Genomic DNA, 23,950 nt, shown 5'->3' with positions numbered 1-23,950 from the left:
GGTAATCACATGACCCCAGGATGCCACAATTGTCATAAATATATGTCACTTGCCACATGTGGGGATCTTGACCACTTGATTGGATGCTGCATGGTCATAAGTACAAGGACCAGTCACTTTTTTTCCATGCCATTTTAACTATGATTGTAAATTGAGGACTACCTGTATGTAGATGTGTATGCACTATATATAGATATCACCATCTTCTTTTAATGACCCCATAATCCCTTGTGGGGTGGAGTCTGGGCAACTGAATGGAGCTAGCAGAGTGTTTTGTTGGGTGAATTCCCTGTCTGTTGATATATTCTCAGTGTGCCCAGAGAGAGAAATACCTGCCTCTACATAGGATGGAACTCACAGCCTCCTGATTGTGAGGCGAGAGCTCTACCTTTAGGCTACCGCACCACTCTGCTGCACTATACATAGATATATTGTTACTAAACTGCACAAGTCAGACTGAAGTAAACACGGTGTTTTTGCAGCTGCAATACATTCCTGATTGACCTATAGCAGCCTGGTATACCGGTATATTCCTGGGGGATAGACAATACCATCACTAAATGCAATGTCAAGATTTTTCCTATCTCCATCTACAGGCTCATGACATGTCTAGAGAAGAAGTGTCACCCTTTGTCTCCCACTGCAATCCCAAACCAGTGACTCCTTTTCTCCATTCCAGTTTGGTACCTCCAGAAAGGAATAGTGATCTGGATCTTTGCTGCCTCTTTATCCTGATCAGTTGACTCTCCCTTCCCACCCTTACCTCCTATGAGCAATCATTGCAATTCAAGGCAAAGATCAAGCGAAATAAAACTATTTTATTAAACATTAAAGTATTCTGGACTGTAGGCTCTTTGAATGATTTATCTATGTGTTGCAAGCAGTATAAAATTGCAAACATTACATATGATGGCAGAATGAAAATGCTGAATGCAACAAAATGTTGAATAACATAAATTTTAAATAACTACATTAATAGATGTATTTTTAGATAGTTTATAAATAATCTATGTGATATCGATCCATTATTTCATATTTGTCTTCTGGGTCATTTTAGGAAAATACGCTAAGGATCAGAATACAGGGAGGTAAGAAGAAAGGTAAAATCTTACAAGGGAATATTGCTGCTTCAAATGGAATTATTCATATTATCGACACAGCCTTGGACATCATGGAACCTGCTTTTAAAAGTGACAAAGAGGTGAGGTCAAAAATAAAATGCAAGGGGTTTCAAATTATAATTCTGAATGGGATTAAATATATATTGTGACAATTTAAGAAAACAAGCACATTGCTACAGTTAAGGAAGAATAACGATGCATTTTAATGCATTGTTTTAATTATAAATAAAATAACCCTGTAAAACTGCCTTCTCTGTTCTGAAAGACTCCACATGGGTTGGACTTGAACTTCCAGAATTCCAAGTTTATTGTTAGCACTAAATGATTCCATGAGGAATATTTTCATTCCTTCCAAGAGAACTCAATAGCTGAATACTAGAACTTTTGCATACAAAATAGATCTCCTACCAAACCATCATGGTCTATCTTCACTTCTGAATTCTAGTATCAAACAGCTTATAAAATCCTTGGTGCTCTCTGAGTTTTTTTTTATTGCTTGGCTGTTTGCCTGCAGTTATTTCCTTACCTAACTAAGTAATTTCATTAGTGCTAGTGAGTGTGGGGTTCCTCCTTGTTCATATATAGCTTGCCTTTTCAGTATTGAGGGTGTGGTTTTTCTCCTTGATAGTTCCTTGATTAGGATATTGTTTTCTGCTTCACTGTTTGTCTGGCTTTAATCCCTGCTTATCTGGGTATTAGCTGCTAGGGATGATGTATTCTGATCTTTTTGTTTGTTTGTTTGTTTGTTTGTTAGCTTTTTTTGTCCTGGAAGTTTACACTCTTTTCAAAAGAGATAATGTAAAGCTAAGAAGGAGACAAAAAGACCAGAATACTTTTACCTAATCAATATTCAAATCTGGCTTTGTTTTCTTAGAAATCTGTAATGGCAATCCTTCAAGACAAACCAAGATTCTCCAGATTTAGATCCATGGTAGAGGTAAGGTACAGCCAGAAATAATGAACAAACAAAATAGATAATGCTTTTAAAACAAGTGTTAATACTATTGTGCAATTTCCTCCTCCCCCTTCTTTTAAAACAGAACACATTCCTTGGGACAATGTTGGATAAACATTCTGGCCCTAATACAGTTTTCATTCCAACCAATGATGCTTTGGAAAACTTGAAAGAGAACACTCTGGACTACTTGTCAACAAATGAAGTATGTCTTTAAGTTTTGTGTTTATGTTGTAGTGGAAGTTTTTAAATCAGTGTTAACTTATTGTGGCTGTCTGGACTAGTTCCTGCAGGTTTTTTTAGCGAGATTTCAGAAATGGTTAGCCATTGCTTCTTTCCTAGGACTGAGAGAGAATGACTTGCCCAAGGTCACTCAATTGGCTTTGTGCGTAAACTGGACTAGAATTCATTGTTTACTAGTTCTACCTTGGTGCCTTAACCACAGATCTTCTTTCAATGTGATTTATAGGCTAATCCAATTTATACTTTTAATATATAAAATTTTAGAGTTACCATTCAAACAATCCAATAGTACAACTGATCATTTGTATGGCATGTTTGGTCTATGCATGGCTTTTTAAAAAATCATTGGTGAATATTGTTTGTAATAATGTGATGGACTTCATAAATAAATGGGTTGTTCTAAGTCCAAAAGCAGTATAATCTGTCTCTGTGAATGCAGTCATATATGGTGTACGTATAACTACACAGAGACCTTGTTTGTTTGACCTATAATGTTCCGCTCGATAATATCTTATGATCTTAAACTAGAATCTGGTCTATTCCAGTAGAAAAAGCAGCAACACATAAATAATAAAGTTAGAAGAAGGAGAAGGAAGAGAAGGCAGGAGCTATAGGAAACTGCCATCTTCCCAATCACATGTCAGCATTGTGCTTTTATAGAAACAAGCACTATTACAGTGTGTGTTTCCTGACAGCCCACTTAAGTGATGCTTCTCTGTGCAAGTCTACATTTTGATAAAGATTTTTCTGTTATTTGTGCAGGGTTCACGAAAGCTTCTTGAACTGATTCAGTACCACATTGTTTCTCATACACAGGTAAATGTGAAAACATCTTCTCTACTCAATTAATTTGTAGTTATTGTAGAATGAATATATATATATGCATTTTTCCTCTCAGATAAACAAATACGATTTACCATTTTAAAAAGTCCCTCATATGTAGCACCTCAACTGATCTTTGACCTGCTAGGCTTCCGTTGATGGAAAAAAGATGGAAGAATTTCACCATCTCAAATATAGACCATAGATGAGTCATCTGTATATCAGTGATAACTGATTGCTTGATAATAAATGAATAATGTTGCTACAGCTGTTATGATATCACAGCTGTGTGAGGTCTAAACCACACCCACAACAAATGAACGGTAGTTTATTAAACTTTGCAATAAACTTTTCCACTGCTAAAATCTTTGATGCTTCCACAATTAGGACTGTTAATGTACAACTGTCACAAAAGAGGGAGTCTGCAATAATGATTGGTGCTGGAAAATTAGGTGCATCATTTAGCTGCCAACATTTCCATGGATAAAGATATTACTACTCATTATAATCCATGACAAAACAGTAACTCCCATCATTATTTAGTACAGAAAATAAATTAAATTCTCATTTGTTTCTTACAGCTGGAGGTTGCCAGCCTAATCTCTATAGGACACATCAAGACTCTGGCTCAACAGTTCATCTATTTCAATTTCACTGAAAATGTAAATCCATGCAAATTCAATTCTAACATAATAATTTTGGTCTGCTGTTTTAATTCAGTAAAATATTTTGGACTGCAAACGCTTTGCCTGTGAAGACTAAGCATTAAGAATAATAGAGAATGGCACAAAATAACAGAAACATTCTGAAATGCAGAATCCAATTAATATAGTTATTACATACTCATACTCATATATATGCTTATATATTGTATAGTTATTTCATACTTATGCTTATATATACTGTGTGACAAAATAAATAAATAAATAAAATAAAATAAATTCCAAAAAATAATCTCAATTTATGGTAATAATTTATGCAGGGTCAAGTGTTGGTCAATGGAAAGAAAATAGAAGAAGCTGACATTGCTGCAAAAAATGGCAGGATTTATACTCTTTCTGATGTACTTATACCTCCTTCAATAATTCCAATTTTGCCACACAGATGTGATAAAGAGATATCTGAACTTAAGTTGGTAAGGTTCTTCTATCCAGTAAAGTTCAAAATAGTTTCCAATCAATATTTATTTCCTTTTTTGCCTTCTTTCTCGTAATTAAATAATACTTGCTCTGCTTCTATACTTATCTGAAATGTTTCTGAATTGTTCATCACACCATGCCTACCCATGGAATGTACAATATTAAATATATTTTATAAATTTTAAAATTGCAGAGACAGAAACAGAGACAGAGAGACAGAGAGATTGCATTTTGTATGTATCATAAAACAGAATCATAAAACATATAAATCACTGGCTATAAGCAGAGTATCAGTAACATCATAAATAGAAAGACAATAGAATAGAATAGAATAGAATAGAATAGAATAGAATAGAATAGAATAGAATAGAATAGAATAGAATAGAATAGCAAAGTTGGAAGGGATCCTGGAGGTCTTCTAGTCCAACCCTATGCTCAGGTATATGATTTCAGGCAAATGGTTGTCCAATTTCTTCTTAAAAACTTCCAATACTAGAGCATTCTATTCTATTCTATTGTGTTATGTTGTGTTGTGTTGTGTTCTGTTCTGTTCTGTATTGGAACAGAATATTGGCTGTGTGATTGGACACACAAGGAATTTGTCTCCAGTGCATAAGTTCCCAGTGTACATGCAAAACAACAAAGTAATAATAATCATAACAAAAAATAATCATAAAAACAAAGAATAATCATAATAATGATACCGATAGAGAACGTAGAAGTAGAGGAGCAGATGAGAAGGATAAAAGTATTATAGCCATACTAGAAATATTTTCAGCATATCAGCAGGTCAGATATATTCAACATGTCTACTTTTGACCTGAAGTTCCTCTGTCAGGCTTTCCAGCCCATGCCGGCAAAGAAAAGCTAAATTTATCTGCAAAGATTATGTCTCTTTGAAAACATAGGATTGTGTAGACTAGGAGTTCTTTGAAGTTGGTTGTTTGCTAGTTGGGTAATGAAATATCTGTAAGCAAATAACCAATCTCAAAGGACACCTAGGACTCCATAGTTCAATCCTAAACTATATTTATGTGCTTCTATTGGTAAACTTTTGGCTTGTTATTACACTTGTTTAGGACTTGCTTAGCAGAATATGATTTTAAAAAAATCAGGATGGTAGCCATGAAAATGTAATTGAAGCTCCAGCCATTTTAACATTCATCACATGAACAACTACTTAAACTTTAATCACATTGTTATGGCCACCATCTTGGCTTTATTGGCCTTACTCAATGGACACTTTCATCACACCTGTCAGTCCACCTTTCCTAAAGTGAATTGTCTCATTTCAGGGAACTTGTGGAAAATGTACACTCCATAGAAACCGTTGTCCAGAAAATTCATTACCTGTTGTAAGTAAAAGCATCAGCTATACAATTAGATAATAAATAAGATATTACCTTTTGCGTGCATTCCAATAAAATTTGTTACGCCTTATATCACAGGAGAAATAATAAATCCAGTCAACGTTTTATAAAAATAATTTATTCTACAGTGAAACTAGCCAAACTCCACTGCTTGCCTTATAGTATAACACAGATTACCTTTCATGGTTAAAAATATTTCTGTGTTTGCTTTTTTAATATTCCAGGCTTTGTTAAGTAGAAAATGCCTCTACCAGGATTCATTCCTGATGAAATATGGGTGTGCTCAGTACTGTAATGTGACAAAAAAGGTAAGAGATGAAAATCAAAAGTGTGAAAGAATTTAAACCTTCACTTTCTCAGTCTTTGTTTAAGATTCAGTTTCTCACAGTCTTTGTGCACTGCATAATTGGATTGATTGAATGCCTTAAAGTGAACAAGGTTCTAGGCACTGTGTGTGTTTTGCCTGAAATAATCGAAAAGAATCACAAGTGATGGCAGCCTCTGCTAGCATCTCTGTTTATATTATTGATCAGACTGGTTATATTCCAAATGACTGGGGGCTGGCAATTTATTGAAAGAGTAGTAAGAATGGTCCATGCAATGCAATTACAAGCCTATCAACCTTTTTGAGCGTCATTAGCAAATTATATGCTAGGCATTTTAATCACAAGTGCCAAGCCTAGTTAAAGAGAGAGGGTATAATCCAAGATGAATAGGCAAGATTCAGAGAATGGAGGTCAACAATAGACCACATTCTGGTGCTCTATCATCTTATACCATAGTACACTCCTAAAAAGACATTCTCCCTGTTTCTGGTTTTTCTAAATTTTAAACATGACTCAATTGATTCAATTTACAGAAATGTTCTTTGGAAAAGAAACTAAAAACTATTGATAGGTGCCTCCCTTTTCTGATGGAGAAATTATATTCCCATACCACCTTAAGCGTGAGGTGAAAATTGGGGAAAATATTTTGATTAACCTCTATTGGGTTTGCAAAGCTCCATTTTTGACGTGTGGGTTATGTTTGGCTAATTCCGGAAGTTTATGTAAAGGATTTTCCCTGTTTGCTGTTTTTTACTTAATTCCATCATTTTCAACTCTGCTGTCAATTATTTAGCGGAGATGTGATTCAGCAATCTTTTGCAACAAGGTACACAGTTTCCATTGTCTGTCATTTGTGGATTGTGTTAATGATCAGAAATCAAGGGGTCAGAAACAGCAGAGGATTAAATCTACTTTTGAATTAAGGTTTCTAACATGATTATAATTTTTTCCACACTTGTTTCGTAGGAGCCTGAGTGTTGCAAAGGATTCTTTGGCTCTGAATGCAATCAGTGTCCTGGTGGCTTTTTGAACCCATGCTCTGGAAATGGCCAGGTAAATAAAGGCATGCAAATGGCATTATCAGGATCTATGTCACTGGTTGTATGCTAGAAAATGGGCTCCATTCTTTGATAGGGTCCTTTCAGTAATTCGTCTTTCTGATAATATAGCAGGAACTGTCAGCTCTTACCTCTTTTAGATCAATGACTTCTAACATCACTTAATGGCCACATTCAAACTTGCATTTTTTCTCCCCTCCACAATGCAGTGCATGGATGGGATGAAAGGAAATGGCACTTGTATTTGCAAGAGTGGATTTGAACGCTCGCAGTGCCAATTTTGTACAGATCCCAATAAATATGGACCCCAATGTAAGAAAGGTAAGCATTCCTCTTTCAGAAGATAAGGGAAGGAACTATTTGGGGGCAATGCACACGCAAACTCAGCATGGAGTGTTTGATCCAAAACCAATGGAATCGGGGTTCTGCCCAGCATTAAGACTTTTGCAGAAACTTCCCACTGCATCCTTTTGCAGCTCCAAAAGGTTATGCTTGGAAGGCACAGATACCCTTCAGAATGCCATAGATGTGCTGTTGTGGTTACAATATGAGCAGGGAAATGCATTCTTTAAATACCTGTTAATTTCTCATTATTTTCTCATAATTTGCTACACAGAAACCCCACAACCTTTTGGGCTGCAGGGACTGGTTCTATGGAAAGAGTTTTTTCTGCAGATTGGAGGGGTGCGGTTTCACATGCTGCCTGCATCCCGCAGATGGGGCTTCTCTTGTTTGCATGGACCCAGGGGTGGGATTCTAACAGTTTGGGCAAATCGGTAGCTCCAACGATCAGTTGGGAGCAAACCGGTTGGCCCTGACGATCAGATGGGCCCCCCCACCCACCCACGTTATTTTCCTACCTTTATCTTCTCAGCTGATTTGCATGGCAGAGCAGATTGCCGCACCTCAGCTGTGTTTCTCCTCCAAAGAAACATAGAAGCGAATATTTCTTCAAACTGCACATATGCGCGCATGAAGCGTGCGATCACCAAACTGGTTGTTAAACCGAGAGGATCCCATCAATGCACAGACAGGTTTCTGACATGCCATGGCCCAGTGCCAGTCCATGGACTGGAGGTTGTGGACCCCTGTTCTAGGACACACCCTATATGTAGTTGTTCCCAATTTACCGGGAATACAACATTTCTAAATAAAAAGGAAACCTGTGTAGATCTATTTGCACCAAGATAGATTATAGTTTTAAAGGTGGTTGGATGGTTTTGAATCTTCTCTTCAACATGGCAGGCGAAGCAAGGATGAAATTGACTAAAGTGCTGTTATTCTCCCCCTCTTCTCCTTTCATTTTTTTGTGTGCTGTGGAGATGAGGGGAATTGCTGCAGTAGGTATGGCAGCTAAAAAAATTAGGTAATGGCTTTTGTTCCTTGCTCTCCTCATTTCTGAGCCTTTTCTTTTAGACTGCTTTGAAGGATTGGGAACTACAAATAGTAATCAATATGAACATGTCCTACATTACAATGGGATGGGTTGCTGAGTATATGAGAATCCAACCATCATTTCAGCAAACTGTAGGAACACTAACTGCTATTAACATTTGCTACTGGGAAAGGAGTCTGGCAAGGCTGTAAATTGTCGCCCTGCCTGTTTAACTTATATGCAGAAAACATCATGAGAAAGGCAGGGCTAGATGATTCAAAAGTTGGAATTAAGATTGCCGGGAGAAATATCAACAACCTCAGATATGCAGATGATACCACTCTAATGGCAGAAAGTGAAGAGGAACTAAAGAGCTTCTTGATACAGGTGAAGGAGAGTGCAACAGTTGGCTTGAGAGTCAACATTAAGAAAACTAAGATCATGGCATCCGGCCGTCTCAATTCCTGTCAAATAGATGGGGAAGAAATAGAGGAAGTGACAGATTTTATTTTCTTGGGTTCCAAGATCACCGCAGCCAAGAAATTAAAAGATGCTTGCTCCTGGGGAGGAAAACTATGGCAAATCTAGACAGCATACTAAAAAGCAGAGACATCACCCTGCCAACAAAAGTGTATATAGTCAAGACTATGGTTTTCCCATTTGCAATGTATGGCTGGACCATAAGAAAGGCTGAGCGGCAAAGGCTGAGTGACAAAGAATTGAGGCCTTTGAACTCTGGTGCTGGAGAAGACTACTGCGAGTCCCTTGGACTGCAAGGTGATCAAACCGCTCAGTCCTAGAGAAGCTCAACCCTGACTGCTCTTTAGAAGGCCAGATCCTGAAGATGAAACTCAAATATTTTGGCCACCTAATGAGAAGGAAGGACTCATTGGAGAAGAGCCTAATGCTGGGAAAGATTGAGGGCAAAAGAAGAAGGGGACGACAGAATGAGATGGCTGGATGGAATCACTGAAGCATGAGCTTAAATAGACTCCAGAGGATGGTAGAGAACAGGATGGCCTGGAGGAACATTGTCCATGGGGTTGTGATGGGTCAGACACAACTTTGCAACTAACAACAACAAATAGCAGAATGAATTTGGAAGAGGAATTTTGATTTATACTTTTTTTTAAAAAAAATCTAAAAAGGCATTGGTCATATCCCATGAAAATGGCATTCTTCTTGCATTTATGACTCCCATTATAAATGAGCACATTCTCTGTGGAGATAGATATTAGAATTTAAACTTTATTCTTAATGTCAAATTGCTGAGATCTTCTCTAAAAAATATAACCAGAGATTTACTTAACACTTTTTAAAAAGCATGACTCCAAATTATAGGCTCATTTCATTTAATTCACTGATATTCTTCCCACCCCTCATTCCTTCTGCAGAATGTATGTGTGTTCACGGAAAATGTGACAACCAGATAGACGGTGATGGGAGTTGCCTTCCTGGATCATGTAAAAGTGGCTATGCTGGAGATCTCTGTGATACACAGGTGATGCCATGTGGGCCTTTTTTCCAGCTCTGTGATGTGCATGCTGATTGCATCTTGAGCAATGGTACCATGAGGTAGGTACATAATGTACATCTTTTGTGCCACTCAGGTAGATTACCTAGGAGTAACACTTACTTTCTCAGTTATTTGCTTTATGAACATTCTTGCATATACTTGTAACTTTATAATTGGGGGTTTTTTTCTTGCCTATCCTATCTGATTATGCAACACTTCAAACAAAAGAGGACTGATTGTTATTGGTGCTGTTTTTCACCTCATGGACCAGCGGTCCCACTCAAGGGAAGTGTCAACCCTGAAGCTGGCCTGAGCGAGGCCATTTTCTGTGCTTCAGTGTTGCCACACTGGAGCTGAAGGATAGGGAGGGGGGAATAGAGATAGATGGGGTTTGTGGCCAAAACAAAATACTTTTTATTGGGAACCAAGGGCATTCCCACAGAGAGATGACGAGCGAAGTTACCAGGCAACTGGAAGACAGAATGATTGGACCATGTGACTGAGTGTTTGGGGAAGGGGGGAAAACCGTTTACTTTTAATTATTCAGAATCAGTTTTCACCAGCCTGTGTCAATACGATATATCCAATAAATCAGTTCTTTGAGGAATCTACCTGCCTTGGAGTTCTATTTATTATGAGTATACTACTTGGAGCCCTGACAAAGGTCCTCATGAGAAATTTCTGTAAGAGAAGAACAGGCAGAGTCCAGCGAGTAATCAACTTTGAGTCACAACATTCCCACAAACAGTCTAAATTCAACCCCCTCTTCAATTCTATTGACTCTTATCTAGCGCCGATTTAGTGCTGACAATTAGTTGATTCAATTCTTGCATATAGGCATGTGTAATAAATCATCTTAACTGGAACTTAATGTATGGTTCTGATTCTTCCTGTTTGACAGTTTCTTAAGTATTTTTTTTTTTATTTCATAACATACACCCATGAGCATACAGACATTTTCATACTCACAAGCTGGCTTTTGATCCATTGTTTCAACTCACCATGTAATATAATAAATTTAAATATTTTCTGACTGGCATTCAGAAAGACATGTTGCTTGCCATGTTCATAGGCAGGTTAGCCAGCAATAAATAGTTTTTTTTTTACATAGACTTTATTCTGGCATACTGGAGTCTCGATATGGTTTTCTCCACCTGCATAAAATGCAAGTAGCAAATTGCAAAAGCATATCCAGATGACAGCAATGAAATGCAACATGGCTGATCTTTGACAAGACGAAGCTTCCCAACATTCTTGAATGATCAACTACATATCAAACTTCCTGCACCGTCGCTTATTTTATCCCTCTGTAGAAGCTCCTCTTCAGTGCTGAAATGTATCTTTAACTGTTTTACCCTTTCCACTCCTATTAATTCTACGTTCTTTTATGTACAATTTTAGCTGTGTTTGTAAACCTGGCTTTGAAGGAGATGGAATAATTTGCAGTGAAGTTAATCCTTGTGCTCACATAAATCCACATAGCTGCAGTGCTAATGTAAGTATAAATTTCTTACTGTTTACTGATTGAGTAAGCCATAAATATAGACATAATTGTATGTGATCCTATTTAAATTCTGAATTACATCTTCCAAACTGGTATCATTTTCCAAATAAAGACATATTTGCATTTAAAATAGTCATTAAAGGTAAAGGTAAAGGTTCCCCTCGCACATACGTTGCCGACTCTAGGAGCGGTGCTCATTTCCGCTTCAAAGCCAAGAGCTAGCGCTGTCCGAAGACGCCTCTGTGGTCATGTGGCCGGCATGACTCAACGCCAAAGGCGCACGGAATGTTGTTACCTTCCACCAAAGGTGGTCCCTATTTTTCTACTTGCATTTTTACGTGCTTTGAAACTGCTAGGTTGGCAGAAGCTGGGACAAGTAACGGGAGCTCACCCCATTACATGCAGCACTAGGGATTCAAACCACTGAGCTGCCAACCTTTCGATCAACAAGCTCAACGTCCTAGCCCCTGAGCCACCGCGTCCTAAAATAGTCATTAAAGGTAAAGGTAAAGGTAAAGGTAAAGGTAAAGGTAAAGGTAAAGGTAAAGGTTCCCTCGCACATACGTTGCCGACTCTAGGAGCGGTGCTCATTTCCGCTTCAAAGCCAAGAGCTAGCGCTGTCCGAAGACGCCTCTGTGGTCATGTGGCCGGCATGACTCAACGCCAAAGGCGCACGGAATGTTGTTACCTTCCCACCAAAGGTGGTCCCTATTTTTCTACTTGCATTTTTACGTGCTTTGAAACTGCTAGGTTGGCAGAAGCTGGGACAAGTAACGGAGCTCACCCCATTACATGCAGCACTAGGGATTCAAACCACTGAGCTGCCAACCTTTCGATCAACAAGCTCAACGTCCTAGCCCCTGAGCCACCGCGTCCTAAAATAGTCATTAAAGGTAAAGGTTCCCTCGCACATACGTTGCCGACTCTAGGAGCGGTGCTCATTTCCGCTTCAAAGCCAAGAGCTAGCGCTGTCCGAAGACGCCTCTGTGGTCATGTGGCCGGCATGACTCAACGCCAAAGGCGCACGGAATGTTGTTACCTTCCCACCAAAGGTGGTCCCTATTTTTCTACTTGCATTTTTACGTGCTTTGAAACTGCTAGGTTGGCAGAAGCTGGGACAAGTAACGGAGCTCACCCCATTACATGCAGCACTAGGGATTCAAACCACTGAGCTGCCAACCTTTCGATCAACAAGCTCAACGTCCTAGCCCCTGAGCCACCGCGTCCTAAAATAGTCATTAAAGGTAAAGGTTCCCCTCGCACATACGTGCTAGTCGTTGCCGACTCTAGGGGGCGGTGCTCTTCTCCGTTTCAAAGCCGAAGAGCCAGCGCTGTCTGAAGACGACTCCATGGTCATGTGGCTGGCATTACTCAACGTCAAAGGCGCACGGAATGCTGTTACCTTCCCATCAAAGGGGGTCCCTATTTTTTCTACTTGCATTTTTACGTGCTTTCGAAAATGCTAGGTTGGCAGAAGCTGGGACAAGTAACTGGAGCTCACCCCATTACATGCAGCACTAGGGATTCAAACCACTGAGCTGCCAACCTTTCGATCAACAAGCTCAACGTCCTAGCCCCTGAGCCACCGCGTCCTAAAATAGTCATTAAAGGTAAAGGTAAAGGTAAAGGTAAAGGTAAAGGTAAAGGTAAAGGTAAAGGTTCCCTCGCACATACGTTGCCGACTCTAGGAGCGGTGCTCATTTCCGCTTCAAAGCCAAGAGCTAGCGCTGTCCGAAGACGCCTCTGTGGTCATGTGGCCGGCATGACTCAACGCCAAAGGCGCACGGAATGCTGTTACCTTCCCACCAAAGGTGGTCCCTATTTTTTCTACTTGCATTTTTACGTGCTTTGAAACTGCTAGGTTGGCAGAAGCTGGGACAAGTAACGGAGCTCACCCCATTACATGCAGCACTAGGGATTCAAACCACTGAGCTGCCAACCTTTCGATCAACAAATCAGTTCTTTGAGGAATCTACCTGCCTTGGAGTTCTATTTATTATGAGTATACTACTTGGAGCCCTGACAAAGGTCCTCATGAGAAATTTCTGTAAGAGAAGAACAGGCAGAGTCCAGCGAGTAATCAACTTTGAGTCACAACATTCCCACAAACAGTCTAAATTCAACCCCCTCTTCAATTCTATTGACTCTTATCTAGCGCCGATTTAGTGCTGACAATTAGTTGATTCAATTCTTGCATATAGGCATGTGTAATAAATCATCTTAACTGGAACTTAATGTATGGTTCTGATTCTTCCTGTTTGACAGTTTCTTAAGTATTTTTTTTTTTATTTCATAACATACACCCATGAGCATACAGACATTTTCATACTCACAAGCTGGCTTTTGATCCATTGTTTCAACTCACCATGTAATATAATAAATTTAAATATTTTCTGACTGGCATTCAGAAAGACATGTTGCTTGCCATGTTCATAGGCAGGTTAGCCAGCAATAAATAGTTTTTTTTTTACATAGACTTTATTCTGGCATACTGGAGTCTCGATATGGTTTCTCCACCTGCATAAAATGCAAGTAGCAAATTGCAAAAGCATATCCAGATGACAGCAATGAAATGCAACATGGCTGATCTTTGACAAGACGAAGCTTCCCAACATTCTTGAATGATCAACTACATATCAAACTTCCTGCACCGTCGCTTATTTTATCCCTCTGTAGAAGCTCCTCTTCAGTGCTGAAATGTATCTTTAACTGTTTTACCCTTTCCACTCCTATTAATTCTACGTTCTTTTATGTACAATTTTAGCTGTGTTTGTAAACCTGGCTTTGAAGGAGATGGAATAATTTGCAGTGAAGTTAATCCTTGTGCTCACATAAATCCACATAGCTGCAGTGCTAATGTAAGTATAAATTTCTTACTGTTTACTGATTGAGTAAGCCATAAATATAGACATAATTGTATGTGATCCTATTTAAATTCTGAATTACATCTTCCAAACTGGTATCATTTTCCAAATAAAGACATATTTGCATTTAAAATAGTCATTAAAGGTAAAGGTAAAGGTTCCCCTCGCACATACGTTGCCGACTCTAGGGAGCGGTGCTCATTTCCGTTTCAAAGCCGAAGAGCTAGCGCTGTCCGAAGACGTCTCTGTGGTCATGTGGCCGGCATGACTCAACGTCAAAGGCGCACGGAATGCTGTTACCTTCCCACCAAAGGTGGTCCCTATTTTTTCTACTTGCATTTTTACGTGCTTTCGAAACTGCTAGGTTGGCAGAAGCTGGGACAAGTAACGGGAGCTCACCCCATTACACGCAGCACTAGGGATTCAAACCACTGAGCTGCCAACCTTTCGATCAACAAGCTCAACGTCCTAGCCCCTGAGCCACCGCGTCCTAAAATAGTCATTACCAAGGGTAAATAAAACACTTGTATATCTCAGATTGGTTTCATTATTTTATTCGAATGAATAATAGGCAAAGGAAGCAAGTTCAGCAATGGCCAGGAAGCATTCATTTCCCTCTTTTTTTCCAGTATGTGTATAAATCGCTAAAAGAATAAATAATAATCATACAGGTCATTTTTCAGGTTCAGTTCACCGGGGTGGGTTGGGTTTTTTGCTTTTGCTTTTTATAATTTTATAGCATCTACTTTAATTAGTCCATTGAGCAATGTATTTATTAATTGCCTAACCATGAATTTTTGACAGGTTTTTTTTTGAATAAGAATAATTTATTTTTGTGTATAAGAAGTTATCTTTTTTGTTTTTAGGTTAGTTATTCAAATTAACAAATGTATTGCTTTTTCAGTCCTGAGACCAGTCATTTTTTTTCCAAAATGAAGATTGCACATAAAACAGTAATTCTAGAATACGGATAAGCAAAGCTGAACAAGAAACCAGTGCATCATGAGTAAAATCTGATCATCTCAATTAGCATTGAGAGACTGTTACACAATTTATATTGAGCAAGCGTACTTTCCTTTCATCTCACTTAATTATTATGTATAAAGAGTTGCATTTACTCCCAGAAATATACTTGTAGGCAGAATGCATCAAGACTGGTCCTGGAACTCATGAGTGTGTATGCCAGCCAGGATGGACAGGAAATGGAAGAGATTGTTCCGAAATAAACAATTGCCTGCTGTCGACTTTTGGAGGGTGTCACACTAATGCTACTTGCCATTACGTAGGTCCAGGCCAAGTAAGTTTTCTCCTTGCTTAACTTTTTACATAATATAGATTTTATGCAGTAATAATAAACAAGGTGTCAACTTACGGATCTCAATAATGGAGAACACCCTTCTTCATGGGGCTTCCTTTCAATATATTGGAAATGGAACACCAAACATTTTCCATCAGCTTGGTCAGTGGTGACCCTGATATATCAGGAGGCCACAACTTTGAGGAAGGTAGTTCTATAATATTGGATTTATGGTATTTGCAATAATAGTATGGTTCCCTAGCTTGCAGTCCATAGATAAGAAGGATACCCACTGAAGGAATAATCATCATTCTAGAATTGCTGAAGCACTGATTGAAAACAATTGATATACTTACTATCAGCCTTATATCAACTCTCTGTGTGCGCACACATATGCAGATATAAAGAATGCATAAAGAGAAAAAGAATGAATACCATCAAGCCAAACCCTAGACTCATCTAAATGAAATGGCTATTTCTTGATGTGAAGACATGATACAGAAAAAATCTCAGACAGAGAGAACAGAACAGAACAGAACAAAACAGAATAGAATAGAATAGCAGAGTTGGGATCTTGGAGGTCTTCTAGTCCAACTCTGTGCTCAGGCAGGAAACCCTACATCATTTCAGACAAATGGTTGTTCAATTTCTTCTTAAAAACTTCCAGTATTGGAGCATTCAAAACTTCTGGAGGCAAGTTGTTCCACTGATTACAGTAATTGTTCTGTCAGAACATTTCTTCTTAGTTCTAGGTTGCTTCTTTCCTTGATTAGTTTCCACACATTGCTTCTTGTCCTGCCCTCAGGTGGTTTGGAGAATAGCTTGACTCCCTCTTCTGTGTGGCAGCCCCTGAGATATTGGAATACTGCTATCATGTCATCCTTTCTCCTTCTTTTCATTAAACTAGACATACTCAATAGGATGGTACATTGTAATTTTACCAACATGATTTTGTCTCATACATCCATCAACTGGTATTCTTATAAGTGCTGAGCAAAGAGAAGTTTTGGTGTAGTGTTATTGATTAATCAGATAATCTTATGGTGGATATGATAGACATTCAGTATCCTATACACTGAATTGGGCTTTAGAAATACATCAAGAAATAATGACAATATAGTAATGAAGCTAATTGATAGGATCCAAGAAACTGGCTCCTCTTCAGATTTTAGATACTGCATATTTGTATCGTCTGTAATGTTGGAATACTTTTCAAAAATATTGAAATATATTCACTTTGATGCTGCCTTAACAGATACATCATGAGTGAAATACCAAATAAATAGAACCTGCTGTACAAAGTATACAATAGTTGAATTTGTCCATCAGCAGTCTTTGGTTCTTGCTCTTTGGATGTTCAAGTTATCTATATAACTTAATTCTATGTTTTAGCACTGATACAATAAATGCATTGTTGAGTCGGCAGGATTTTCTGAGTGAATTTCCAGCATTGTCCATTGGAATTGACAGTTGCAATACTTCATCCTAAACTTTGTTCCTTCAAAACTTTTACTGAGTCAGCAATTTATAGGAGTGAGCAAATCTATTTCAAGCACACTAATTTATTCTTTATTTTCTATATAACACAGAATGATTGTGAATGTAAGGAAGGATTCCGGGGCAATGGATATGAATGTGAACCAATAAACTACTGTTTGGAACAAAACTGGAAATGCCATCCATTGGTGAGTTATTCATTTGGATTGGTTTATAAAAAGGTCTCAAATTCTCTTTATTGTTGAATTGAACAATATTGAAATGAACTTTAGCTTGTGACTGGAGAACAAGTAGTCTTGGGATTCCCCAAATGGGATGCTAAAATTGTCTAATCTTTACAACCCAATTATATGTTTTAGCACTTATATTTTTTTTAAAAATGGAATGCTAGTAAATGCCATGGAGAGAATTCTGATTTCTAACCAGTTGATATTATGAGTCATTTACTCAAGCAATCACTTGGCCTACTTTATGAAGATGCAGAATTTACCCTTGTCCCAAAAGGCTATCACCTGCAGATCCCCACTGAACAACCTCCTGATTGGAATTCTTTAGATAGATTCTGTTCGTCCTATCATCCCTACATATTCATATCTCAGTGTCTTCTTGGCAATCAGCAATGGTTCAACTTGCAGATGAACTTAGTGCAATGCTCTGAGGGTTGGACCTCAGCTCAGGAGAAGTGATCTCAAATTTGAAAATGTACCTTGACAAGCCAAGCAGTTTCTCTCAAACTCAGAAAACAATTTGTTTTTCAAATGTGACCCAGGGATATGATAGATCCAAATATCTCTCCAATGTTCTACCAGTTTCACATTTCTTAACTGTGTACAATCAACACTAGCTGTGGCATCAAAGTCACCCTAGATACCTGTCTAATGGATTTGTCTCTCCTCTGAGAATCTTGTACCAGAGTTGCATTCACACAAAATGAATGCCAGACTGGCAAACAAAGTCCTTCTTTCTTGTAGAAGCTATTTATATAAAATGAGATGATGACTTTTACAGGACACAGTAAGTCTATCATACTGAAAAATCTAATAAATAAATTATATTAGCAAGTAATTCTTGCAATGAAAACAGTTAATTCATCTATTTGAATTTTTAAAAAATTGTCTTGCAAATGCTTTAATCCTCCAAGTCTTATAGTTAATTGCATTATGATTTAGTCACAAGCATGTAAATAAGCACATTTGAGTCTTTCAACAGAAGCATGGCCATCAACCGAAGCCTTAACAGCTCTGCTACACATGGGCTATCTTGTATGTTGCAAACCATGTCACACCAAGAATTCACAAACACAAATATTTAACTTATTATAAATTTACTATAATAAATGCTTAATTTATTCCCCATAGGCAGTTTGTCAGCTCACAACTTCTGGAGTCTGGAAATGTGTGTGTTCAAGGGGATACGAGGGAGATGGAAGTATATGCTATGGCAACATTATGGATGTGAGTAAAAACTCTTTAAGTGATCTTATAATCATTTTTCTGACTGTGTTTACATTTATCTAGTCAGACAAATGTGGGCTTTCTGGGAGTTGAAGTCCACAAGTCTTAAACTTGCCAAGATTGGAGACCCCTGGCATAGAGGATCACCCTAAGTCTTATCACAGAATAACATTTGTGACATAGTATCATGTATATCACAATTATTAAAGCTTCTTTTATCCCTAATATTAGAGATCCACTCAGTGAAGGAAATGGTCACTCCAACTATAGAAGTTTGGAGTTCTGCACTGTGTCATGTACATGTGATCTTATCTGTCGACCTTTTTTTTTATTTATTTATTTAATTTTGTCACAACAGTATACATAAGCATTGTCATAGTAAAAAAAGAAAAACAAATCATGAAATATATATATATATATATATATATATATATATATATATATATATATATATATATATATATAATTTCATGATTTATATATATATATATGTTTTCTGAGGTTTTCGCGGGTGTTTGTATGTAGGTCTTTGGTTATTCGGGTTTTCTCCCACGTAAAATTGGAAGTGTCTTGGTGACGTTTGGACGAAGTCTCATTCATCATCTTCAGGCTTCAGCTTCGTGCTTCTGGGAGCAATGTATGACTGCAGCTGTTTCTTCCTTTTTAACTGCTAGTGGGGGTTTGAACTGATTGGGTGGGAGCTTGGCTGTGCTCTGATTGGATGAGGGTTTTTTGTGCTCTGATTGGCTGGGGGTGTGTCCTGTTTGGTGGGGGCTTGGTTGTGCTCAGATTAGTCTGAGTTGCAGGGGGATTTGAGCTGGTGAGCTGCATTGCTGTTGTTTGGCTTCGTGTTCGTGGTCGTGCTACATCTTCATAGTGGGTGTCAGTCTGCTGCATGTATGGATTGGAGGGGTTTGAAATGGCTAATGTTGCAGCTGCAGTCTGGCTTCTGGTCCTTGGTCATGCTTCATGATCAGTGTGGGTTTGGGTCTGCTTTCTGGGTGGATGTGTGGTGGTGACATCCTGTGTGGACCTTGTGAGTGTGGGTCTGGTGTCATTCCTCGTGTTAGGGACTCGTTTGTCAATAAGGGCGGGTTTCCAAATGGCTGGTAGGCGGGAGGTATCATCTCGTTTGTTCATGCTGTGTGGGCGTTTTTCTATCTCGATGGCTTCTCTGATTATACTGTTGTTAAAGTGTTCAGTTTTGGCGATAGTTCTGGTCTTTTTAAAGTCAATATCGTGTCCTGTGGCTTTAAGGTGTTGGACCAGGGAAGAAGTTGGTTCCTCTTTTTTGACTGAGTTCTTGTATTGTTCAATGCGTGCATTTATTCTTCTGTTGGTTTGTCCAATGTATGTGGTGGGGCAGGCGGTGCATGGGATTTCATATACTCCTTGATTTTGTAACTCAATTTTGTCTTTGGGGTTTCTTAGGATGGTGGATATTTTTCGGTTTGTGCAGAATGCTGTCTTGATGTTGTGTTTGTGGAGGATCTTGCTGATTCTGTCTGTGGTGCCTTTTATATATGGGAGGAGGGCTGTACCGTTTTCTTGTTCTCTGTCTTGGATTTTTGTGGGCGGTTCTTTTTGGATTAGTTTGGTAATCTTATTTCTCTGGAATCCATTGGATGTTAGTACGTTTGTGAGAGTATGTAGTTCGGTTTTTAGGTGTTGTTCATCAGCTAAGCGTTTTGTTCTAAAATGAGTGTCTTGGCTACAGAGTTGATCTGTGCTGGGTGGTGGTGTGAGAGTGCGTGCAGATAGCGGTTTGTGTGTGTTTTCTTCTGGTAGATGGTGTGTCCTAGGGAGCCATTGGGTTTCCTATAGACTAAGACATCTAGGAAGGGAAGTTGGTTGTTAACTTCTGTTTCCATGGTGAACTGTATTTTGGGGTGTAGGCTATTGAGGTGTGTGAGGAAGTTGTCAAGTTTTTCTTTCCCGTGTGGCCAGATTATGAAGGTGTCGTCTACGTATCTGAGCCAGAGTTTGGGTTTGTGATCAGATTTTTCTAGTGCTTGGATTTCAAAGTGTTCCATGTAGAGGTTGGCAATGACAGGTGAGGGGGGAGATCCCATGGGTGCTCCTTCTATTTGTTTGTATTTTTGTCCGTTATAGATGAAGTATGTGTTGGATAGGCAGTGATTGGTCAGATCTAGGATGTGCTTGGGGGGGTATATTTGTTTTGGATAGCTGTCAAGGCTTCTTTGATTGGCACTTGGGTGAAGAGGGATATGACATCAAAGCTCACAAGTAGGTCGCTGGGCTGTAAGTTTTGTTTCTTTATGATCTCTATGAACTGGAATGAGTTTTTTACGTGTGAGGCGATGGATTCTGTATAGGGCTGTAGTTGTTTGGCGAAAAATTTGGCTAGGTTTTGTAGAGGTGAGCCTATGGAGCTGACTATGGGTCTGAGTGGGGTTCCTTCTTTGTGTATCTTGGGGAGGCTATCTATAATGGACAAAAATATACAGTTTTTGGTTGAAGATTTTGGGATTTTTTTGTAGAGACTATGGAGTCAGGTAATGAGTTCCAAGCATTAACAACTCTGTTGCAGAAGTCATATTTTCTGCAATCAAGTTTGAAGCGGTTGACATTAAGCTTGAATCTATTTTTTGCTCTTGTAATATTGCGATTGAAGCTGAATCCACACAATGACTTTCTCTGTCATTGTGTGGATGCATATTAGATGCACCATTATAATACCTGCTTTTGCAACAATAAGTGACATATTGTTACGCATCAACCAATGTTTTGTAGAAACCAAAAAAAATGAAGAACTTGTAACTGTGTTCTTCAAGTAAATATGTGACTATTCAGATATTTACTCAATGAGTGGATTGATGGTAAACTCATCAACCACACACAGGCAGTCTTATACTAAAAAAATTGCTTGCTGTAGGAGGTAAATAATGAGGGTCTTTTCAGGCATGCACAGTGTGTCTACCAAAATGCAGTTGAGTTCTAGAATGTGTCAACGATGTCTATACAGATACAGGAATACCTATATGAGTGAGTTGCCTATAAAGCCATCCAGAGAATACCACAGCTCTAGGTAAGAAATAGTTCTTTGGGGGGATGGGGATTCTTTCTTAGACATTAGGATTTTAGTGATCCAGATGTTTCCTGAATTGAACTCATCTGTATGTACAAAGGAAGATTCTACCAAAGCATCAGGAAGCCATTTGTTACAAACATTTATGCATACCAAGTAAATCACTGAATAACAATAATAACTGCTAATAGTAATTTATTTTTTTCCCTGTTCAGGAATTGACTTCTCTGTCAGGCACAGCTGGCTTTAATGAATGGTTTAATGTGAGTAACTCTTCAAAACTATTAAGAAAGGAACTAATGGTGCAAACCTGTTATGTATGTAAATCAGGGGTGAAATCTACTTACATTCCTTACCGGTTCGGAAATGCACGTGCAGAGGGTACAAAACACATTACTTCCTGGTTAAAACCAGGAAGTAACGACAACCGGGCGGGTGGGTGGAGCCTCGTGCCACGATTGCTACTGGATCTCCGAATGGTACAATCACTACCGTGATCACTACCAGATCAGGCAATCTGATCTGAACCGGGAGCATTTCACCCCTGATGTAAATCTCCTTGAGTTCTATGACTCTATTTCCTACAGCAGTTTGCAATCTTAGCAGCAATTTGACTAATAGTTTTTACAATACATTATCTCTCTTCCAAAGTTGATATAATCACTTGTTGAGATGTAATGTTTTCCAAAGCTCAGTAGAATTAAATATAATAATCAAAATTACTGTAAAAACAACCTCAACAGCTCGACATTGATACTTTGCTTCTAAAAAGGTATCATTGCTTTTCAGAATTCTCAACATTCAACTGCTGTTGTAGTTTTGAGGTCCTTTCTTTTTTATCTTACTATTGCATAGTATTTTTTTTAAAAAATTGGAATCTCCCTGTGCTGTCGGGAAAAAAATCAGTTAGTAATAACAATGCATTTTATTCTGTGCTTCCAGACAGCTGCAATAAGAACTCTGCTGAGAGATATGAGTAATATAACCATCCTTGTACCTTCTCACCAAGCTATTCAAAACTTGGATCAATATACAGCTGCTTTTTGGACATCCCAAAACAACATTCTGTTCCTAACCAAGTATGTTAAAGTATTTTGGTCATAATTATTGTTCTGTTTATTTCATATATATAGTTTGAAATTCCTTTATGCTGTACAGACATCTTAATTCTTATAACACATTTGTCTGCAAAGTCATCACTCAAGTTGTACATTAGCAAAAGAGGAGCTAAAGGTGAAAAGTTGTAACATACCTAAGAAAATAGTTCTAAAATGCTTTTTAGATCTTAAGCCTTTCTTTACATCCTGATGTAAAGAATTTAAATTAAATTAAATTTAAACTTAAATTTAAACTTATTTAAAGAGCCGCGGTGGCGCAGTGGTTAGAGTGCAGTACTGCAGACTACTTCTGATGACTGCCAGCTGACTGCAAATTTGGCAGTTCCAATCTCAACGGCTCAAGGTTGACTAAACCTTCCATCCTTCTGAAGTTAGTAAAATGAGGACCCAAATTGTTGGGGGCAATATGCTGACTCTGCAAACGGCTTAGTTAGCGAGCTGTAAAGGCCCTGTGAAGCTGTATATAAGTCTAAGTGCTATTGGTATTAAGTGATTTAGGCATCACCTGACTTCAGAATAACTGTGGTCAGCATCTAAAGATGTATCACAAGAGGTGGCATCATCTGTTGATCTTTACCAATTTTTAATATTGGAATGTGAAATATTGGAATGCAAAACCACCAGAATATCCTTCAGCAAGAGACTAAACTGAAAAGTCAGGGGGGGAAAGCAATTTTGAACTCTTTTCATGAAATGATTAGGAATCCTGAAGCTCAAGCCAAAAAAAAGCCTTTTCTTTTTTTTTAAATTATATTTGAACCCAAAATTCAATTTCATAACATTAGCAAAAATGTATTTGTTTTTCTCCCCTGGGCGAGTGAGGAGATAACTACTATATTTACTTCAGATTTAGAAAGTTCTGGTTCTGGGAAAAGTTATGTTGCTATGAATGTCTTATGCCACTTAATTTGTTTTTTATCTTTTTATATCAGAGGTATGCTTTCAATCCTAATGGTGATTCACTGATGCAGTAGGACAGCAGCTGAGAAGCAACCCATATTTTAGCAGCTCAGATGTCTCTTTCTATGTTTCCCTGAACATTCATTATTCATAAATGAACATTCAGTTCATTTATTAGTTTGCTGGCATGAAAAAACAAAGTGCTGGACTAAGATCCAGTTTCAAGATTCCCTTTAATCAGACAGCTCATAGCATGTCATAGGCTTATTCATTTATTTTAACAGAATCAGTTGGAAGGGACCTTGAAGTTCTTTTAGTCTGATTCCCTGCTTAAGCTGGAGA

The 23,950-nt window shown here is 38.3% G+C and overlaps 1 protein-coding gene across 1 annotated transcript in view; it reads left to right on the top strand.

Moving 5' to 3' along the window:
• The window catches only part of STAB2 (stabilin 2), a 123,716-nt gene that overhangs the window by 39,330 nt on the left and 60,436 nt on the right, over nucleotides 1-23,950 (top strand). The window contains exons 15-29 of the mRNA XM_058189719.1: nucleotides 2,162-2,281; nucleotides 3,082-3,135; nucleotides 3,723-3,803; nucleotides 4,124-4,276; nucleotides 5,576-5,635; nucleotides 5,875-5,958; nucleotides 6,943-7,029; nucleotides 7,244-7,355; nucleotides 9,804-9,984; nucleotides 11,327-11,420; nucleotides 15,432-15,590; nucleotides 17,180-17,275; nucleotides 18,446-18,541; nucleotides 21,806-21,853; nucleotides 22,533-22,669. Coding sequence (XP_058045702.1) covers nucleotides 2,162-2,281; nucleotides 3,082-3,135; nucleotides 3,723-3,803; nucleotides 4,124-4,276; nucleotides 5,576-5,635; nucleotides 5,875-5,958; nucleotides 6,943-7,029; nucleotides 7,244-7,355; nucleotides 9,804-9,984; nucleotides 11,327-11,420; nucleotides 15,432-15,590; nucleotides 17,180-17,275; nucleotides 18,446-18,541; nucleotides 21,806-21,853; nucleotides 22,533-22,669 — 1,562 coding nt within the window. The remainder of the gene's footprint in view (nucleotides 1-2,161; nucleotides 2,282-3,081; nucleotides 3,136-3,722; nucleotides 3,804-4,123; nucleotides 4,277-5,575; nucleotides 5,636-5,874; nucleotides 5,959-6,942; nucleotides 7,030-7,243; nucleotides 7,356-9,803; nucleotides 9,985-11,326; nucleotides 11,421-15,431; nucleotides 15,591-17,179; nucleotides 17,276-18,445; nucleotides 18,542-21,805; nucleotides 21,854-22,532; nucleotides 22,670-23,950) is intronic.

Source organism: Ahaetulla prasina, chromosome 7, assembly GCF_028640845.1.
Source record: "Ahaetulla prasina isolate Xishuangbanna chromosome 7, ASM2864084v1, whole genome shotgun sequence".
In the NCBI taxonomy this organism is placed as follows: Eukaryota; Metazoa; Chordata; class Lepidosauria; order Squamata; family Colubridae; genus Ahaetulla; species Ahaetulla prasina.
Note: the sequence above shows the minus strand (reverse complement) of the source record. Positions and strands in the feature narration are given on the sequence as shown.